We start from the raw sequence: 22,558 nt of genomic DNA on the forward strand, positions 1-22,558 counted from the left end.
AGATTACGGTGATTGCTATTGGTTTTTAATTTAATAGTGGAATAACCGAATGTGTATTTTTCAAGATAGTTGCTCATTAAAATACCTAAATGAAAAGTTTAAAGAGCAGGCAAAAGAAAACAGAACAATCTTCCCCCAGATAACTGAGTCTACATATCTAATTCCACAATTCGCTCACGATCCGTCTGTCGCATGGACTGCTGTCCTTTAAACAGCTCTCAGGTCTAAAATTGGAGAGAGGAAGCTGGGTCAAGGTCTAAAGTCTTCGAGGATATTTCGCTCAGAGAAAATGAAACTTTATTTTTAAAAGTGGAGCTCACCACTAACAGAAACACGACCCGCCCCGCATTTTTCTACTAACATAGGCCTGAGCAGCGAAGGGAAACCACCCACTGTTCGTAGGTTTTGAGTCCGGGATTCGTGTCTTTCCCTCCTGCGAAGGGCAGTTAAGCCCGGGAACAGGAGCCTGGAGACGTTAGGCCGCAACAGAAAGTTATTTTTTACTCTACCAGCGGTTTTCGTAAGCGAGAAAGATACAAAACTGAGAAGTACGGGTTACACCACAGAACTTTCCGGGGTCTCCTCTGCCCCCACCCTCGCGCGAAGGGCGGCGAGGACCCGGGGGGAGCGCGGCGCTCAGCAAGCCGGCTGGGCGCGGAGAGGAGGCGCGCGCCGGCCGGACCCGCCCCTCCGCCTTCGCCCGCAGCGCGGGGGGACCCGCGGCGGTGACGTAAAGAGGGCGGGGAGAGGCGCGGTGTGGGGTTGCGGGGTTTCTGCCGGAACAGGAAACCTCCGGGTGGAGCGCAGGCGTGCGGCCAGCCTTGGACGCCCGCCCTCGGGGGCCGGCAGGTGTGCGGTGGGGGCGCCTGGCAAGTGATGGGACCCTGCGCCAGCGCCCCGGGATAGCGCGGGTGAGGCGACAGAGCCCCGCCCGGGCAGCCATGGGGCTCCTTCGGCTCCTGGTCCTGGCGGTGCTGGCGTCCGAACCCGGCGTGGCCGGAGGAGCCGAGACCGTCGGGAATTCCAGCGAGGGTAAGGGCAGGGGAGCCTCAGTTCTGCAGCCTTAAGTTGGTTTTGCATTTCTTGCAGGTTCGCAGTCCACCTCGGGATCTGTGCATTTCGTAGGGTGGGTGGTGAATTCAGAACCGGCGGGAGTGGATCAGGGTCCTTTCCTGCTGAAGGAGATTCCCATTGCCAAGGAGGCCTCACCGTCAACTTACTTTAGGCTGAGGGAATGGGAAGGGTTAAGTAACTCTCCTGGTCAGACACGTTTTTAATCTCCCTTAGGGAGCAACCATGTGTTTGTAGGTTTAAGTTAACTCATTAAAACACCTCTTTGCTCTCAAATGGTGTATCTGAGACTCAACTGTGAAGCTTGGTGCAGAATTAAGGGCTTTATTAATCATGTTCCCCCAAGCTGCTGCGGGTTTTTACGCTCCAGAATCTAGATGCTTTTCAAATTGGGTATGCTCTACGGAGTTTGAAAGGAAAAGTGAACCCAGAGTGGGACTTTGGATGGTATAGGTCATGTGCTCGGTGAATGCGTTTTAGCGATAGCTCCTGGTTTGTTAATATAAACCTTAAAAAAGCAGTAATTGTGCTAGGATGATGATAATCATGTGCTTTTCCGTGAGCTTAATCACATTCTTAGTTTTATTTTGAGCTTAAGAGACCAGTTGCACTTCTGAACCAGTATATTTTCTGAATAATGTGGTTGTGTTCCTAATTGCTCATCTTAGAAAAGCTCTTGTGCAAACTGAATCATAGAGTCATTGCACAGGAGTTAAGGCCAGCGCTGAAAAGGGCAGTTATATTTATGCAGAGAAAATAGCCTTGTTAATGATAGGACACTGACATTTCACTGTATGCAGTAAGTGCCAGGTGCTTTCCATGGCATTGCTAATTAATCCTCACAACCCTATGAGATAATTACCCTCCTCAGAGGAGGATGGTAAGGCAGAGGATGAAACTGGGGCCAGGATGATGTTCATTACACAGGTCAACAGTTAAGAGGGGCACAGGTGATACTTGAATTCATGTGTGTCTTGCTGCAGTTTTAATTTTCATGGTCCTTGCACTTCGACAAAACTGGCCTCCAATAAAGATATTTTACTTAGTATGGTGCTTTACACTTAATTCTGTGAATTCTCATTCCTCAAAATAACCTTACGAGAGAGGTAACGGTGATGCTATCTCCATTTTATTTTTTAAAGATTTATTTTTGAGTGAGCGATTGAGTGCAAGTGGGGAGGGGCAGAGGGAGAAGGAGAGAATCCCAAGCAGATTCCCCACTGATTGCAGAGCCTGATGTGGGGCTAAATCCCCCGACCCTGTGATCATGACCTGAGCCTGTGCATTTGTATTTAATACTATCTTCCATTCTTGTTTTACACTCCTATCTAGTAGTTTACATGGGATTACAATAGTAATTGGAGTTGAGCGGAATGCCATATGGGCCTTCTAGTATTTGTGTTATTGCTGGTTCTGGATTTAAGGCAGCAGGCTATTCGTGTGGTTCATTGCAAGTGATCTCTTTTAAAAGTATGTAAAAGGTAGTGTGTACATTTCTGTGTTTCCTTTCAGCTTTTAGGGCTAATGAGAATTCATAAGATATAAATGAGATATGGGGAGGGGCAGTTGAATGCCTACCAACTTAAGTATCCGAACTGTTTTTTTAAATAGTTCATCTGAAGAGAATTATGAAGACTAAGATTTCACAGATCTAGAATTTGGTTGTGTCAAAGCACAAACAAGTAAATTTTAGTGAAAAAAAATAGAGTTGGATAATTATAAGGTTCAAGTTTAGGATCTGATTGAGAAAGAAAAGGAAAAGATTAGTACTGGTCAGCTCTTTTTTAGAAAGAAATTATTAGAAGGAAAAATAACTCTGGGTGGGAACGGAGGAAGGGTATGAAAAATAGAAGAGAGTGCCTGGCTGTGGGTCAGATGGCAAAAAATACCTTTGGCAGAAAAAGCAGAGCCGTTGTTTTTTTAGAGGAGAGCTATAGCCTGAGTGCTCTGTCTCCATGTTAGCCATTTGCCTGCAATATCATTTGATGTGCTGTCTTTTTCCTTCCCACTCACAAAGTCACAAGATCTAATGATGCCTCATAAAGTGAATCCTTTTCCAGGTGGCTTAGAGAAGTTCCTGTTAACTTCTTCAGGGTATAGTTTGGATACATGTCTTCTTTTGCTTTTATCTGTTTTATTTTTAAGATTTTATTTATTTATTTGACAGAGAGAGAGATTACAAGTAGGCAGAGAGGTGGGGGGGGGGAACAGGCTCCCCACTGAAGAGAGAGCCTGATGCGGGGCTTGATCCCAGGACCCTGAGATCATGACCTGAGCCGAAGGCAGAGGCTTAACGGACTGAGCCACCCAGGTGCCCCTGTTGTCTGTTTTTATAAGTAGAAATTAAATGCATTTTCTGCCAGATTATACTGTTAAAGTCTTGATTTTTAGTATTTTTTCCTGTTGCTCCGTGGAAGTCTCTTTCTCATTTTGATGTTTATGATGGACATGCTGGACATGTATAGTCTCCTTCTTTCTACTAGTTTATTCTTAAGGCCATATTGAATCCCTGACTTCTTTTTTAAATAAGGAGATGAGTCCCTGAAATGCTGGGAAGCTAAGGGAAGTTCATAATGATACGTTATTGTGTAGCACTGGACAGTTTAAAATTTGTTTCTCCTATTTTATACTTTCAGCAGCCAAATGATGTATGAGGTACATGACTTCCACTTCACCATGGGGAAGCAGGCCCAGAGGAAGTAAATTACTTTCCTGAGGTCATGACATTCAACCATCCTTCACTAAACATTTACTGTGTGCCAACTATGTGATTGGTACTGTACTAGATACCAGGGTGTCAACTATAACAAAGCCGTGTGTAGCTACAGTTGGTTTGGCGAATATTCAGTCTTCTTTAAAATTGCGAAGTGGTTAACAGACTGCCAAGGTAATACTGCCAAAGGATTTCATGCAGAAGTTAGGTTAAAGATGACTAAGAATTGGAAAAAATGTATTTATCCTTTCCTAATTCATCAAATATCATGTTAGGAGTTCTCAGACCTGGCTGAACATTAGAATCACCTGGAGAACTTTTTTTTTTTTTTTTAAAGATTTTATTTATTTATTTGACACACAGAGAGAGATCATAAGTAGGAGAGAGGCAGGCAGAGAGAGAGGGGGAAGTAGGCCCCTTGCTGAGCAGAGAGCTTGATGCGGGACTCCATCCCAGGACCCCGAGATCATGACCCGAGCCCAAGGCAGAGGCCCAACCCACTGAGCCACGCAGGCGCCCTGTCCTGGAGAACTTTTTAAAAAGGCAGTTTGGTGAAGAGACAACTAGAAATTGAAATGTAAAAGAAAAAATGAATTTCTGTTAGCATCAAGGAACGTAGAATATTTAGGGATAATTATAATGGAATATGTAAAGATCTTTATAGGAAAAACCATATACCATTCTTGAGATAAATTGAGAAACTAAGCAGAGGGATATCTCAGATTCATAAATTAGAAAATTTTATGTTATAAGGATATCATTTCTTCCTCAATTAATACATTCATTGCCATTCCAATCAGATTGCTGGCAGCTTATTTTGTGGAAATCAACAAGCTGCTTTTGAAAATATATATGGAGATGAAAAATGGCCAAAATAGTCATGATGGTCTTGAGAAAGAACAAATTTGGGACAAAATCGACACCAATGCAATATTGGTGTTAGGATAGACAGATGGACCACTGGAATACAATTAAGAGCCCAGAAACAGACCAACACATGTGGTCACTTATATGAAAACTGAAATTGCAGAGTAGTAGGGAAATGGTGATATTTTCAATAAAGGGTATTATATCAACTCAGTTTGCATATGGAAACATGAACCTTGACCCTCTGCCTCACACCATATGTAAAAATCAACTTTAGATTGATTTTAGTCTTAAATATCAAAGGTAAAACAAAGGTCTAGACGTTAAAATGGGGAATGTGTCTTCATAATCTTAGAATATGTTGGCAAAGATTGGGTTTGAATGACACAAAAAGGACTAAGCATAAAAGAAAAACTCAAGAAATTGCACTACTTTAAAACTAAAATTTCTGTTAATCTAAAGGTAGTAAGAGTGGAAAGATGAGCTAACGGAATAGTAGAAGATACACTGACAGAATGCTCATATCAGTGATGTATAAAGAACTAAAATTCAGTCAGGACAGTCTGTTTTTAAAGTGGGTAACAGTCTTGAACACAGACCCTTTTACAAAGAGAGTGTCCAAATGGCTCATAAACAAAACAAGATGTTCTTAACCTCTTTAATGATTAGGGAAATATAAATTGAAATCACAGTGAGATATTACTATGCATCCAACAGAGACACTGATGATACCAAGTGTTGACGAGACAGTTGGGCAACCAGAATACTTTTCCACAAGTTGATAGGGGTGTAAATTGGTAAAACCATGTGGGATAAGTGTTTGGCAGTAGCTACTAAGGCAGAATGTAAGTGTACCCTATTACCCGATGATTCTACGCTTGGGTTCTACCCAATAGAAATGTGTACGTATGTGCACCAAAAGACACGTACAAAAAATTGTTTGGAGTTATTCATAATAACTTCATATTAGAAGTAATCCAAATGTTGATTAACAGAAGAAAAGATAAGTAAACTGTGGTATATTCCTTTTATGAAGTATACAACAATGAAAATGAGTAAGTCATAGTTGCTTAGAGTAGCTTGGATTAATTTCACAGGTATGCTATTGATTTTTAAAAAGCTAGACACAAAAGAATTCATCCTTTGTGATTCTACTTAATCAAAGTTCAGAAATAGGCAAAGCCCATCTGTGGTGTTTGAAGTTAGGATCATGGTATTTCTGGATGGAAGGGAAGGCTTAGTGATTGAAAGGGACCACAAGACCTCTAAGATGGTAGAATGCTCTTTCTTCACCTACCATGTAAACTTCATGTACTTCTCTGTATGTATGTTCAATAAATGTTTTTTAACTGACACTTGTCCTCTAACCCCTTTGATTTTTATTTAACCAGTCTTGACAGGGACCAGGCAGCAGTAGTTTTTAAGAAGCCCCTCCAGATGGTTGTAATGCACAGCCAGAAAGGATAACCACTGTATTAGATTTTCTTCCAGTAAGGCCACCTTATGAGTGCCGTAGGAAATTTGAAAAATAAAGAAATGTGCAAAGAAAAGGGAATACATCCCCAGAGGCAACTGCTTTTATTTTTTTAATTTTTTTTAAGATTTTATTTATTTATTTGACAGAGATCACAAGTTGGCAGAGAGGCAGGCAGAGAGAGAAGGGGAAGCAGGCTCCCCATCGAGCAGAGAGCCCGACTCGGGGCTCGATCCCAGGACCCTGAGATCATGACCGGAGCTGAAGGCAGAGGCTTAACCCCCTGAGCCACCCAGGTGCCCCGGCACCTGCTTTTAATACCCCTACTTATCTTGTCAAGTGATCAGGTTTTTAAGTCATGGATACCGTTTCTTTTATTATCTTGTGTCTGCCAGGTTCTTGCTACAGGTATTTGATTGGGGAAAAGGGTTAGTGAGGCGTCATCTTTCCCATAGCTTCTGGAAATCCAGGAAGTAATAAATGAAAGCTGTAGCCAGATGTTTTTCTTAAATTTAGAAGCAGAGACTGTAACTTAATGTTTTGATTCTAATCATTATATATTTTCATATGGACTGCTTGTTTTCATTTCTGATTTTCTTAATGAGAGCAGGACTTCTTAGGTAGTTTAACCATTTAGGATGAAAAGTGATCTGTTACACTGTCATAGGAAAAGCCTCAGATAGCTTTTACTGCCTGATATGTATGTATGCTTTCTAGTATACTCTTTCACAGAAAGAGCTATTTCTTAATTTTATGCTGGAATGGTAACAGCCTGTATGTTCATCAGTAGGGGATTTGATGAAAAAATATGGTTACATACAGAATGGAATGTTATGTAACTTGTAAAATGGTAGAGCTAGAGTTATCTATGTTAATATGCAGAAATATCTAAGATCTATTAAATGGGGTATACCAAATGTATTTATATTTTTCCATTGTATGTAGCAATACTTATTATATCTGCCAGAGTCCTAAAAGATGTATGCCAAACTGTTAATAGTGATTATTTCTGCACAGTATATTTGCTGTGGGTATTGATTTTCTCTGCATTTCTTACCTTTCTGTAATAAAGGTTATGTATTATCTGGAAAAATACTATAATTTTAAGGGAAAAAGAAAACAAGTGATGGAAGTGTTGAGAGAGTGTCATCATTCTGTCTAGGTTCTTATTTTATCTGTGTTCTTATTTTTATAAATTTGAGATGAAGACTTGAGGTAGAATCTGTGTTTTGAGTGCTGTCAGGAATGAAGGATTTTTCCAAATTGTGCAGTTTCAGTTTCTGGTAAGAACATCTCACCATCATTACAGAAATTTGATAAACTGTGAAATGTGTAAAGAAAAGAAAAATCCCTTAAAATATACTCGCAGTGATACCTACTTTCAATACCCATACTTAAAGTTACCAGTTTAATAATGTGTTTTAATTTTTTTTAAGATTTATTTATTTATTTGACAGATCACAAGTATGCAGAGAGGCAGGCAGAGAGAGAGGAGGAAGCAGGCTCCCTGCTGAGTAGAGAGCCTGATGCGGGGCTCAATCCCAGGACTCTGAGATCATGACCTGAGCCGAAGGCGGAGGCTTTAACCCACTGAGCCACTCAGGCGCCCCTGTGTTTTAATTTCTATGGTTCTTCCTCCTTACTATCACTTGAAACACTAGAAGTTTTGGTTCTCTGTGTATTTCTGAATTGTGGTTTACTTTCACCCCTGTGTGATAGGTTACAGGAAGATTAAGAAAACCTTGACACCAAAACTTAACTAGTTGATAGCTTTATTTATTTAAAGAGTTTTTATTTATTAGAGAGACAGAGATAGAGAGAAAGAGAGAGAGAGCGCACCCACAAGCAAGGGGAGTGTCAGGCAGAGGGAGAAGCAGGCTTCCCACTGAGCAAGGAGCCTGATTTGGGACTCCATCCCAGGACCCTGGGGTCATGACCTGAGCCGAAGGCAGAGGCTTTAACCCACTGAGCCACCCAGGTGCCCTGGGTAGAGTTTTTATTCAGGGTCTTTGTAATGGGGGATAAACATACAAGATTATCTGAACAGTTTCTAAGATATACTTAAAGGCAAATTAGTGAGAATTATAGAAATCTTGGACAGCCTTCACAAATTCATTTGAACCAGTTTTGATCACAGTACCCAATAGGCAGAATAGCTGGTCCATAAGAACTTCATAAATGTTTGTCAAATAGAGAAAATGGGGAAGAAGAGGAGAAAACTGAAAAAAAAAAAAAAAAAGACTGAAAATATAACTAGAAAAGGCAGTGCAAAATAAAAAATGAGCTTAGTGCTTTGAACAGTTAAAGGATGAACAGTTAAAGGACCAGTTAGTTCCTAGGAAAACAAACATACTGCTTTCAGTTTGGCAGACTAGAATTTGTGGATATTTTTAAGACTTGGAAACTGAGGATAGATGGGACCAAAATTAAAGTATGATACATGCAATTTTTTTAGTGCCACTTGATGAGACATAGTTAATTTTATGTATAATTTGGTTCCCTAATAAAATAATCATGATGATGGGAAAGCCTGGAAAATGCAAAAGTGTTTTTCTTGTTTCCCTATATAAAAAGGGACTTCCCTGTCCATAGTCTATTAAATTCTTCCTGATATTTTTACCTCTGTTCTGGCTGGAGCTTAGTTTTACATAAAAGGTAAAATGTGTTTCTGCTTACATAATTGGGAGGAAATATACCATCTTCATTTGTCATTGTTGCCACTAATTAAAGTTTTCCCTGGAGTTTCAGAAATTAAATTGTAGCCACCAGTAACTTTTTTTTCTATCATCAATTATAAAAAAAATTATGAAGGTAATATAACAGCATCACGAAGTTTGGGGAATTTAGGCAGAGTAAACTTTGATCTCAGCCTAGCTTTATTCATTTATTCTGTTCCACTTCTTGGTTAGCCATTGTTGATAGTCTTTTTTAAATAATCCAGAAGGCGTATTTGTGTTTAAAAAAAAAAAAGTGTTGGAAATTAGCCTGTTTGGGAAATAATACATAAGAATGAGTTTGAAGTTGTTTAATGTCTGGAGTATTTTCCTTTTACCACCCACTGACTCTAATTTCCTTCCAAAATAAAATGATAGTTCCACAGTGGGACTTACAATCTATTGTCAACTGTTTCATTTTATTAAATTTAAATCTTTTTTTTCTATTTTTAGACTTGAAATCTGCCCCCCCCCCAAGGACTGCTTATGTAATGTGTGGGAGCTCCTCTGTTATTTCTGCAGAAAGATGCCAACTACAGTGTAGAGGATGGGACGGGCATCCAGGACCACACACATAAAAGCAACCTATTTAGTGGATTGTTTGAGAATTGGGTTGATGAAAGAAAGAACTGGGGTGCAAGTGGGAGAAAGACACAGTGCGTGGATGAGTGAAACACAAAAGGAGGCAAGCAGACAGATGACAGAGGCTTAGATGAGGTGTTGTAAAACTTGTGTGGACTCTGAACTTGATTCTTGAACCAAAAGCTCCTTTTTCCAGCATGCCCAGGGTTCAGGACTGCATGTGAAGTATCTGGTGTAGGCACTCAGACATTTTTTGTCAGTGTTGATGGCACCTTCCTTTGCAAGCTAGGTAATAACAGACCCATTTGACAGATGAAGAAATTGAGCTTTAAGGGGATTAAGTAACCTGCCTAAGATCACACAGCTCATAACTGGTGGGATAAAATTGAAGCCCTCTGTATTCCTCTGGGCTGGGCTGACTTCAGAATTCACTAGATCAGGTTCTGTTTTTAATATCAGTGTATTCATAATTGTTAGTGCTTTCTTAGGGTTGTTAAACCCTTAAATTCATGGGCTCTGTTTTTGTTTTTAAAGGTTTTATTTATTTGAGAGAGAGAGAGAGAGAGAGAAAGCGTGTGCAGGTACATGGGGGAGGCGGGGCAGCGGGACCTGAGCAAGGCAGATGCTTACCCCATTGAGCCACCCAGGCACCCTGTTTTGTTTTTTGTTTATTTAATTAAAAAAATTTTTTTTAAGATTTTATTTATTTAACAGAGATACAAAGCAAGAGAAGGAACTCAAGTAGTGGCAGAGGGAGAAGGGAGAAGCAGGCTTCGTGCCGGGCAGGGAGCCTGATGCGGGGCTCAATCCCAGGACTCTGGGATCATACCTGAACTGAAGGCAGATGCTTAACAACTGAGCCACTCAGGTGCCTCAAAATAAGGTCTATACCACGAGGGGCTTGAACTCATGACCATGAAACCAGGAGTCACATGCTTTACTGACTGAGCCAGCCAGGCACTGCCTGGGGCTCAGTTTTGACTGGAATTGTTAAGGCTGCATACAACGGGGAATGTTCTGGCTCTGGGCACTGGGCATCTAAGGCATCCTGAGTACTCTTTTGTTTGAATCTTTCAAAACACCTATCCTACGCTTTAGTGCTCAGTTCCACAATTGAGTAGCTGCTTCCCCTTCTTAAGCTTAACTGTCCTCATCAGTAAAATAGGGGGAGCAATAATTATCTCCCCAGGTTCTTCTCAGGATTAAATTAGGAATGCATGTATGCTTATGTCTGTGATTTCTACAAGTTGACGTTACAGGTATAAATGTTAAAATGAAACGTTTCTCCCATGGCAGGTCTTCTTGAATTTTCCGTAGGGAAGTTTAGATACTTCATGCTCAACAGGCTCTCTCCAGAGGATGCCATTTTGCGTCATATTTCCAGCAATGCATCTTTCCTTATTTTCCAGATACACTCACAGTATCAGAATACAACAATTTCTTTTACTAAGGTAAGTACGGAGAGTTATTTCTTTAAACACCATTTCCAAATTTTGGGGGGCCTGTATTTAGTAGAAACATGAGAATTTGATGCCTCTTTATGTGTGACTTTATGTCCTTAAAAGAAAAAAATCAAGATTGGAGCCTGTCAAGTTAGTGGTTTAGACTGGCTAAGAGGTGTGCATCTCGCTTTTCTTGAGTGTGGTGACCTCTGACTTAAAGAGGGGGTGAGCAAGTGCCATGTTTGGGAGTAGGACAGTCTTTACCAGATGTCTCCTGGTCGCAGTTAAGCTTTTCTTGTGATTTCTCACCATTTTTACTTTCTTTTCTGGATCTTTAATGATTTTTACCTCTGCATATGTTTTAGTGGGTTTCCATCCTTGTTCAGCCATATAGTATTTATGGAGTTTAAATATATAAATATAAATTTATATATTTATATTATATAATAAATATAAATTTATATATTTATATTATATAATAAATATATATTTATATATTTATATAATAAATATATATTTATATATTTATATAATAAATATATATTTATATATTTATATAATAAATATATATAATATGACAATTATAGCTCAGTTTTTTAAAGAAACTTTCCAGAATGTGAATTCTTTAGGGGTGGGGCTCATGTTTTTGTTTTCATAATGATAAAGTTAATTTGTATATTGGACCTACAAGATGGAGTTTGCCTCAGTGACCTGCTGCATGTCACAAATCTAAACCTGAGTTAGCTTGTACTTACCGGGAAACACCTGTCCAGGAAACCTAACATGACAGTCACCATCCTCCAACTCTGCTCTAGCTCCTTTACCTTACCGTAGAGAATAGGACTTGCTCTCCTTCCTTATAAGGAAATTCCTGACCTCCTAGCCAATTATGTCCTGTTTCTGTTTCGCTTTTTCTAACACTGTACAACTCACTTTTGCCCCAGATCCCTCAGGTGCTTCTTCACTGCTTCTAAGGCACTATACTACCCTAATCTGTGGGTTGTTTTTCCTTGAATAAAGGACACCAAATTCTTTACTGAATTGTTTCAGTTTTGTCGTTTGACAGTAGTCTTAGTACTTGACATAGTGAATCTTAATTTGGGGAATTGGAAAACTTGGGAATTAAACTGTGCATCTCCTATTCCTATCAAAGATCATGTATTTAAATAGTTCTTTGTGCATATGTGTGAGCATCTGCGTATAGAGATGAATTCTTTATAAGGAAGGTCTGTGTTTCTTCCTTCTTGTTTTGAGAAGGTTTGGAATAGGACATGCAGACAAAATCCAGCCTAGAATTGAAATATTTTGCTCAACTCCCTATTCACAATGACTCTCTTCTACCTTATTGCAGACTCTCCTTCTCAATACCTCAGGAACAGGCACTGACAAAGGACTGGTTTTCATTCTTAGACCAGAGCAGAGTATGTGCACTTGGCACTTGGAGACTTTAGATGCTGAGCCTGTCCAAAACATGGCCATCCCACTCTCCTATTCAGAAAGAGGTAACCTTTCTATCTTTGACTCCCTATTGACTCTCCAGAATGTGCAACTTGTTCATGAAAACTTAAGGGAAACTATAATCCTTGTAAAAGTATTGATTGCAAGTACAGTATATTGAATCAAAGATTTTTAACAACAAGGGAGCCAAAGAATTGCATGGTGATTGAAAGCCCAGGTAGGGGTGTTGGACAATGCAGTCATTAACCCCCCCTAAATTTAAGGAGGCCTTGGAGAAGCAGGAACAAAGGCAAGACACAGTCCTGAACACTTTAGCGGGCAGAAGAAGGCATGGTAGAAGAACTGAGAGTATTTGAAGAATGGCAGAATGGGGGGTGTGGCTGAAGCCTCGAGTGTGAATTTGTATGTATGTAATTTGAGGTTTGTATTCTGTTCTGAAGGAGCACAAAGAATTTTGAAGCAGAGGAATGATATGCATTTCCTCTGTCAGAAAGTTAACTCTAGAAGCAATGTGGGGAGTGGTGTGGAGCACGCATAGCAGGGTCAGGACTCAGCTCACCTTTAAGAAGGCTCAGAGTGAGAAAATGGAGGGTAGTGTTGTGCCCAAGTTTTCACATCTGAGAGACCACCAAGGAGCCAACACCGATGCAATCACATGAGGGTTTATTTGACAAGCTTAAGCTTGGGCGCAAGTATACCCGACACAGCGGAGTAGGGGCTTGGACCCTGAACCAGACTACAGTCAGAGTTTTTAAAGGCAGAATAGGGGTGGACTCGGCAGTGGGCAAGGACAAAGGGGGTGTTCAGAAGGGCTATCAGGGTAAAGAAGACTGTCAGAATATTGGAGGCCCGGTTATTATCAAGCCAAGGCCGTTTTCCCTTTAATGAGGCACTAACATGAAGACAGTTGGGAGTTTCCTGGTGGAATGTCACATTCCTCCTATCAAAGCGTCCTTGTTAGTGAAATTTAGCACTGGGACATTTGTAAACCGAGGGAGACTCCTGTCTTGCAGGATTGTGATGTCTACAAGTTAACTATTTGTTCACATATACTACCAAGGGGAGGGGAGCAGGTGGAGAGGGGGTGCAAGGTGCCAGCTTTTGCTTTGTCAAGATGGCTGTACTTATGTCAGGGCTAGACTCAAGGTGGGTACAGCCTTGTTTTTCTTGGCCTCCACAGGTAGCACTGATGAGATACAGTGACCAGTGGTTATGGATTATAAAAGGGAAGAGCATAGGCTTCCCATTTGGGCTGCAAAGAGATAGTAATGCAAAATAGGGTTGAGAGAGAGTTGTGGTGCTAGACAATTTATGTGATCCGGATGGGAAAGAGGGTGACTTTGGTTTGGGACACAAGGAATCTGAGATGCTATAGGACATCTGGGTGGAAATGTGTAGTAGGGAGTTTCAGGGCATGGAGTAGAGACCTGAGGTTAGATATCCACCTGCAGGGTTCTGAGTAAAAGCCATGGCAGTGAGTAAGATTGTCCAGGTGTGTACTTAGCGATTTAGGGGGAAGAACAACAGCGGATACTTTCATAGTGCCTACCACATGTCAGGCACTGTTTCTGGGAAATGCTAACTGCTGAGGAATTAGCTAGCATAAGACTAAGGATGAGTCAGGCAGGTAAGAGAAGAGTCCAGAGGTTCTGCTTTAAGTAAGGAGTGTAAATAGTATGTTGTAGAGAGGTCAAGGAAGTGACTAAAAGTGTCCATGTGATAGAGCAGTGAAGGGTGGCCTTTAGGGAGAGTCATTTTAGTGGCACAGTGGGGATGAAAACTTGATTACGGTGATTGAGGAGTAAAGGTGAGCCGAGGATATTTAGACTACTCTTACACAGTGTTCTAGATAGCAAAAGGTAATGACCTGGTAGGAAACCACAGACTTTGGGTTTTCATCAAGGATAGTGTACAAAGAAGAATTAGAGTAGAGCTTCCATTGCAATCCATATCATTTTCTTGGGTGTGGTAAAGATTTGTAAATGCAGGAAAAGGAGAGTGTGGAAGAAGAGCAGCATTGAGACAGATATGCACGTTGGGTTTCTCCGTTCCAGATCTGGCCAGGGGGCGTCCACCACCAGAATTCCAACAGTTGATGGAAACCAGGACCCAACTGTGGGAATGATTGCATGAGTGTATGAAGTTGAGATCTTGAAGATCTTTAAATTGGTTTACCAGATAAGATGTCTTGTCTTAACCTTTCCACTTGGGTCTACCTAGACAGTTGTTTGCATAGAACTGAACGCATGTTAAGTGACTTCTCTAAGTTTTGTCATGCTTAAGGTCATGAATAGGATTCCTAATAAGAAAAGAAGAGCTGTTTTAACCACATTATTAAGAGGATGAAGTACCTAAAATTTGTATTAAATATCCAAATGCTATTCCAGTACATGGTCTTGGGAGTCTTTTGAGGTCTTTTTTATTTTTACTCTTTAATGTGCACAAAGACTCCTCCAACACTGAGGATGATGCCATCTTTCTAATGGTTTAAAGGAGCATGTGAAAAGTGGACACACATTTCTTTACTGCCAGTGGAGTTCCTTTTCTTTTTGACACTGTTTTTTTCTCTTCTGTCCCTGGGTTCTTAAGCTCTTTTTATGGGATCACAGACCCCCCAAAATCTAATAAAAACCTCTCACCTTAAGAAATGCATGCATTCGGGGCGCCTGGGTGGCTCAGTGGGTTAAGGCCTCTGCCTTCGGCTCAGGTCATGATCCCAGGGTTCTGGGATCGAGCCCTGCATCGGGCTTTCTGCTCAGCGGGGAGCCTGCTTCCTCCTCTCTCTCTGCCTGCCTCTCTGCCTACTTGTGATCTCTGTCAAATAAATAAATAAAATCTTAAAAAAAAAAAAAAAAGAAATGCATGCATTCAACCTTTGGCATACAATTTCAAGGTGTTCATGGGACCTCCAAAGCCCATTTTTAGATACCAGCTTAAGAATGCCTGTCTCCAGACCTTTTCAACTCTAGAGCAGGGTTGACAAACACAGACCATAAGCCAAATCCAGCCTCTGCCTGTTTTGTACATAAAATTTTACTAGAAACAGCCACGTTCCTTTGCTTACATTTTGCCTGTGGCTGCTTTCGTGCCTCGAGGGCAAGGCTGAGTGGTTGCCACAGAAACCATCTGGTGTGTGAAGCCTAAAATATTCACCATCTTATCCTTTACAGAAAGGCTTGCTGACCTCTGTCCCAGAGCCCTCAACCTAATTTAAGTTTTCCCTCTGTAACCTCAGTTCATGAGGTAGTTACAAAACCAGAAGCTCTATTATATTTAACTTCTAAATGGAAAGTTCTTACAAGAGTAGAGTTCTGTTTTTCTGAGTATGACTTGAATGTAGAAGGATTCTGTGTTGAGTAACTTCCTTATTTTTCATCCAGATCCTGTCCCTGGAGGCTGTAATTTGGAGTTTGATTTAGATATTGATCCCAACATTTACTTGGAATATAATTTCTTTGAGACAACTATTAAATTTGCCCCAGCAAACCTAGGCTATGCAAGGTATGTCTATCTTCCTATCTCCTAAAACTGCTTATAGGACATGCATGAGTCGCTGCTGTGTTGATTCAGTGAACTCCCCAAATCCATGGTTCTCTTTATGGAAATGGTTTAATTTTTTCTGGAACGAGGTAATTTCAGTGTTGTAAGTAATAGTTGATCTGTCCCTTACAATTAATATTGTCTCCCTCCATCCTTAGGAAGAGCTAGATGTTGAGTTTCTGTTGTGAGCTTAGAAGTACATTTAGTTTCTGTAGAGTTTTGAATATAGAAAGCATTCTGAAACCATGAAACACCCTATATTTTTGTAAGGATTTTGTTATTTTAATTAAAACTCTGCCTTAGTTTCTACTTTAATAGTAATGGTAGCTAACATTGAGTAACACTTGAATGCTGTCTGTGTATCGTCCGTGGTGTTCTTGGTCACTGAATCCTGACAGTTTTCTTAAGAAGGGGTGGTGGTTCTTTTACAGAGTGGTGCCTAAGGGTCATTGAGATTAAGTGACACACTCATATCCACACAACTAACAAATGGCAAAGCTGGCATGTCCCTCCGGGCCTGACTAACACTAACATGCGGTTATTTCACCATACTGCCCCTCAGTAGGTTACTTTTCTTCGTAATGCCAAAATTGGAATCGATGCAGAAGTTTGAAATTTGAGCTTTTGGTTCCTTTTATAGATGGGACATGCACCACAAGAGATTGATGTTCAGTTTTGTTGGTTGACTTTAGAGGCACAAATCCTCTGCCGTGTGACATTGGGACGGGCCGGGACTCTAGGTGGAGGTTGCTGTATGATGTCTATCAGTATTTTCTGCCCGAGAATGACCTCAGCCAGGAGGGTTTGCTAAAGCATCTGCAGAGGATGGCCGAGGTGCCTCAGGTGAAGGCCAGTGCAATCAAGGTAAATCTGGTTCTTATCGTTTGTGTGGCCAAGGCTGTGGTACTATTGTCAGAGTCGAGAAAGGGAGAAGCTACCAGGAGCTTCTTTCTTTACTGTTTCCTTGGTCTTTCTGGGGTTCTCACTTTATTCTCTTTCATTCTGTTATCATATCTGTTACGATATCACTATGCTAGTGATATCCCCAAGTAATGTTGGCTTTTGAGGAGGTGCATATAAATTATGTTATGTTTTAATTACTGTCGCATACATGACCTGGTAATCTTCAGCTACAGATGGAAGTGATTTTTCTTTGTATGCCCATAACTATTAGATAAAAACTTTTGGCAAGTATAAAAGTTATAGCGTCTTTTAAAGAACAAGGAGAAACTGTTTCAGGATATACCCATTGTCATTAATATTTACTTATTTATTTATTTAAAAGATTTTTGTTTTTATTTATTTTAGGGAGAGAGAGTGTGGATGTGCATGTGGAGAGAGGAGATGGGTAGAGGGGCAGAAGGGGAGGGAGAGGGACCGGCAGACTTTGTGCTGAGTGTAAAGCCCCGTATGGGGCTTGATCTCATGACCTGGAGATCAGGACCTGAGCCAAAACCAAGAGTCCGCTGCTTAACCCACTGAGCCACCCAGGAGCCCCTGACATTAATATTTAAACCCAAACTCAGAAGTCTCTAACTTGAAGCAGAAGTTTTCTCTGACCTTTGGAACCCCCGTAAATTCTTGGAATACCAAGTGTGGGATATGGGCCAGCAGCATTGGCACCACCTGGGAGTTTGTTAGAATTGTAGACTCTTTGGCTCTACCCTGACCTACTGAATCAGAAATTGCATTTTAAGGGCCCCAGGTGATTCCTATGCATATTAAAATTTGAGATTCGTGCTATAGATGATTTTTGTGGAGGGCAGGATTTATGTCTTAAAAAGTACTTGATAGCAGTCTAATAATATAGAAGTTTATCCTTCAGTCTAATGGCTTATGGGTAGAGTTTTTCTAGGCTGCTCTGATTCTTCCAGAAGGTTGATAGGTTACCAGATTTTATAGGAAGCCGTGGCCTCTGTGATTAGCCTAGGCCCTCAGTCTATTGCAGAGCAAGATCTCATTTTGTCATCTTGTCACCTAGGATGTCATGGTCATATGCTAAGAAAGAGCCTTACACAAGAGAACTCGTTGTGCTTATTCACAAATTTAGAAGCTCTTTTGGACAAGTTTACCGGTTGCCTTTTTACATAGAAAATTTTGAAGATCATTTTATTTTATTCTCATGAAGAATGTAAGAATTCTTCATACTTTTTAACTTTAGGGAAGAGTTAGAATTTTGTGTGCCAGAGTTGAGGGAAACCCTCGTTGACTAATGAGGGCATGTTGAAAAGAGTCAGAGCCTGTTTAAAGAGGCTTGCCCTGACCAACTTCGGGGCAGTTCAGTCATCAAAAAGAGTAATGATTGGTTATAGGTTTTGAATAAATAAAAATAAGTCCATACAAATACTAATGAGAGGGGGAAAAAAAGAGAAAAAGAAAACTCCTCAGTTGCCAACATTGGAGGAGACTCCTGTACCAAGTTACTCTGGAAATCGATACAGGGGAGGAATTTATGCTGCATTTTCAAAAAAAGGCCCTATAATTCATCCTCCTGGACGAGAGAAGGCTCTTCATGGAAGAGTGCCAACCAGTAGATGTAGAAGGAATAACAGGATGAGAAAATCACCATATTCCACCCTCAGTGAAATAAGTCAGGCAAGGATCAGCAGGTGAACGACTGTTGGGGAACAGGGTAGTCTCAGCATGCTCAGATTAATTCTATTTGCAAAGGAAAAACTTACTTTTGGAGTGGAATGATTTGATGGTCTTGCTCTTATCTGTATGGTCTGTTGGGTTCACTGATAGTGGGTAGCTGGCCTTATGTGCTCATATGACTCCATCTGACATCATCACGATCACCTGTGAAATGTTTTAGCAAAACATGTTTAACCTGAATTCAGTCCACTGGAGTTGCTGTTTATAGGATTTACATAGGGTTAAAGAATAAGTTGGACACCTTGAGCATATCCAGACCGTGGAATGTTCTGTAAGACAACTGCTCTTTTTTTTTTTTTTTTTAAGATTTTATTTTTATTTTTATTTTTTTATTTATTTTTTTTATTTTTTTATTTTATTTTTTTTTTAAATTTATTTATTTATTTGTTAGAGAGAGAGAGCGAGCGAGCACAGGCAGACAGAGTGGTAGGCAGAGGCAGAGGGAGAAGCAGGCTCCCCGCCGAGCAAGGAGCCCGATGTGGGACTCGATCCCAGGACGCTGGGATCATGACCTGAGCTGAAGGCAGCCGCTTAACCAACTGAGCCACCCAGGCGTCCCAAAGATTTTATTTTTATTTTAAGAGAGAGCCTGAGCAGGTGGTGGGGGGTAAGGGGCAGAGGGAGAGGCCAGAGAGGATCTTAAGCAGCTCCAGCACTGAGTGTGAAGGCCATCGAGGTGCTCAATTTCACGACCCTGAGATCACAACCTCAGCTGAAACCACGAGTTGAAGGCTTAACTGCACCGCCTAGGTGCCCCTAAAGGGGCAGAGGGAGAGGCCAGAGAGGATCTTAAGCAGCTCCAGCACTGAGTGTGAAGGCCATCGAGGTGCTCAATTTCATGACCCTGAGATCACAACCTCAGCTGAAACCACGAGTTGAAGGCTTAACTGCACCGCCTAGGTGCCCCTAAAGGGGCAGAGGGAGAGGCCAGAGAGGATCTTAAGCAGCTCCAGCACTGAGTGTGAAGGCCATCGAGGTGCTCAATTTCACGACCCTGAGATCACAACCTCAGCTGAAACCACGAGTTGAAGGCTTAACTGCACCGCCTAGGTGCCCCTAAAGATTTTATTTTTAAGTAATTTCTGTACCCAACCTGTGGCTTGAACTTACAACCATGAGATCTAGAATCATAGGCTTTACCAACTGAGCCAGCTAAGTGCCCCTGTAAGATAGGTGCTCTGGGGGCACCTAGGTGGCTCAGCAGGTTAAACAACTGACTCTTGATTTCGACTCAGGTCATGATCTCAGGGTCATGAGATTGAGCCCTATATTGGGCTCTGCACTGGGCATGGAGCCTACTTAACATTATTCTCTCCCTCTCGGCCCCACAATAACAAGCAAACAGGAAAAGACAACTGCTCTTAATCTCTTTTAAGAATCATTGGTTGGGGGGGGCACTTGGGTGGCTCAGTGAGTTAAAGCCTCTGCCTTCGGCTCAGGTCATGATCTCAGGGTCCTGAGATCGAGCCCTGCATGGGGCTCTCTGCTCAGCAGGGAGCCTGCTTCCTCCTCTCTCTCTGCCTGCCTCTCTGCCTACTTGTGATCTCTCTCTCTGTCAAATAAATAAATAAAATCTTAAAAAAGAAAAAAAAAAGAATCATTGGTGGGGTGCCTACGTGGCTCAGTGAGTTAAAACCTCTGCCTTCGGCTCAGGTCATGATCCCAGGGTCCTGGGATCGAGCCCCGCATCGGGCTCTCTGTTCAGCGGGGAGCCTGCTTCCTCCTCTCTCTCTGCCTGCCTCTCTGCCTACTTGTGATCTCTATCAAATAAATAGATAAAATCTTAGAAAAAAAAAGAATCATTGGGTGGGCGGGAGAGAGTGATGGGAAGGACTGTCCTAGATGTCGGGGGTAAACAGCATGCATGAAATGGTTGGATTTTGGTTAAGGGGGAAAAAAGCTATGAAAGACATGGTAGGGGCATGTTTCTTTTATTATGTATATTACCTTCCTAAAAACAACCTTTAAAATGGAAGGTTTTTTTTTTTTTGAGTTTATTTTTATTTGAGAGAGAGAGTGAGAGAGAGAGCATGAGAGGGAAGAAGGTCAGAGGGGAGAAGCAGACTCCCCACGGAGCTGGGAGCCCGATGTGGGACTCGATCCCGGGACTCCAGGATGGTGACCTGAGCTGAAGGCAGTCGCCTAACCAACTGAGCCACCCAGGCACCCCTAAAATGGAAGTTTTGAAGTGAAGAACCACTGCATAACAACTTGCATGGAATGTTTTCTTATTGCAGAGTCTGTTAGACAAAGATAGCTGGGTCCTCTCCACAAGATGTTAATAAACACTTGTCTGTTCACAGTTCCGTAGCTAGTAGTAATAGCTAACATTTGTTGAACACTTACTCTGTGCCAAGCATTGTGCTAAGAACTGAGGAAAGAAGGACTACGGAGCAAGATAAATGCAGTTCTTGCTGTTGTGTTGTTTACAATCTAGTAGACGACAGGAATTTTCTTATAATTTTGTCCTGATTAGTGTTTACACTTTATATCATATTTTACTTAAATTGTTAACCATTTGATGTTGTGCAAAAACTTTAGAAGCATTTTGTATAAGAACTTGCTTATATTAGCACATGCAACTATAACTGTGTAGGACAGTTGTTGGAGAGAGCTAACTGGGTTGGTATATATTTTAAACAAGAATTATAATTTAATATAATTTAATATCACCTGTAGGTGGGATTATAATAGAATAGCTTTAAAAAAAATCTGAACACTAATCACACATTATTTTTGGCTTCAGGTGGTTACCCTAACAGCTAATGATAAGCCAAGTGTTTCCTTCTCCTCTCTCCGAGGACAAGGTGTCATTTATAATGTCATTGTTCGGGATCCACTTCTCAATACATCTGCCGCGTATGTTCCTGTTCACACGTACGCTTGCCACTTTGAGGCCAAGGAGGGTAATTGTTCTTCCCTTGGTGAGTATGTAGATTTAAACTTTGAAAATTTCTTCTTTGGCTTTGCAGATCGAGGTCAACCAGTCCAGAACTTAAGAAGATTAAAAAATGCTTTTGTCTGGTCTTCATTCATTCAGCAAAGGCCTTTTGAGCCCCTCTGTTGTTCCACTCTCTGTTTTAGGCACAGGGATATAGCAGTGGAAGAAACAGACAAAATATCCGTCCTCCCGGAGCTTATGTTTTAGCAGGGGCGATGAGACAGACAAGATAAATTTGTAAAATATTAATCATGTGAGAAACTGCTGAGTGCTAAGAAGCAAGCATGAAGTAGGAAAGGTGGGTAATAGCAAGTGACAGTGAGGGAGGAAGTTTGAGAGCGATGGCCAGGGAGACCCAGGTGGAAAAGCTAACCTTTGGGTGGAGACGGGAGGCGCAGCAGGGAGCTCTGCCCGGCTCTGGGCAGTAGTGTGGGCCCAGGGAACAAAGGCCCTCAGCAGGGAGCCTTCTAGTGTGTTTGAAGAACAGCAGGGAGAAGGGAGGCTGGAGGAGGGGGAGGGGTGCAGCCTGCTAGGTCACTGAGTGGGCAGAGGCTTTTATTCAGAGTGAAATGGAAAGGCAGGGAGGGTTGAAACAGGGGGTGCCGTGATCTGGCTCCGGTTTTGATGGGATCACTGGGCTGCTTTTCTGAGAAAAGTCAGGGGCAAGAAGAGGAACAGAGATGGATCAGACTATCGTAATTTCCGGTGAGAGAGGACCGTGGTTTGGATAGGATGGTGGTAGTGAAGGCGTGGCCAGATCATTCCGTGTTTAACATTTTATTCTGAAATAGTTTCACAGAAATGATGCAAAAACACGAAGAATTTCTGCATAATCTTTACTCATTTTCCTCAAATGTGAACATGTTACTCTATTTGCTTTTTCTTCTTTGTAGTGAGCTAGCGTGCACGCTCTCCATATGTATGTGCACAGACACTACTCTTTCTCTGAGCCACTTGAGAGTAAGTTGCAGACATAGACATTTTTCCCTTAAATATTTCTATTTTTTTTCCTTATGTAACCATAGTAAAAATGATCACATTCACAGAATTAACTTTGATGCAGTACTATTATTTAACCTATAGACGTCACTGATTTTCACT

The 22,558-nt window shown here is 41.3% G+C and overlaps 1 protein-coding gene across 1 annotated transcript in view; it reads left to right on the forward strand.

The window, feature by feature from the left end:
- The first annotated feature begins 764 nt into the window (after positions 1-764).
- Positions 765-22,558, forward strand: part of TM7SF3 (transmembrane 7 superfamily member 3) — a 34,253-nt gene continuing 12,459 nt past the window's right edge. The window contains exons 1-6 of the mRNA XM_080811431.1: positions 765-1,032; positions 10,718-10,872; positions 12,215-12,365; positions 15,702-15,822; positions 16,554-16,725; positions 21,263-21,440. Coding sequence (XP_080667557.1) covers positions 942-1,032; positions 10,718-10,872; positions 12,215-12,365; positions 15,702-15,822; positions 16,554-16,725; positions 21,263-21,440 — 868 coding nt within the window. The 5' untranslated portion in view covers positions 765-941. The remainder of the gene's footprint in view (positions 1,033-10,717; positions 10,873-12,214; positions 12,366-15,701; positions 15,823-16,553; positions 16,726-21,262; positions 21,441-22,558) is intronic.

Source organism: Martes martes (assembly GCF_963455335.1).
Source record: "Martes martes genome assembly, chromosome: 8".
NCBI lineage: Eukaryota > Metazoa > Chordata > Mammalia > Carnivora > Mustelidae > Martes > Martes martes.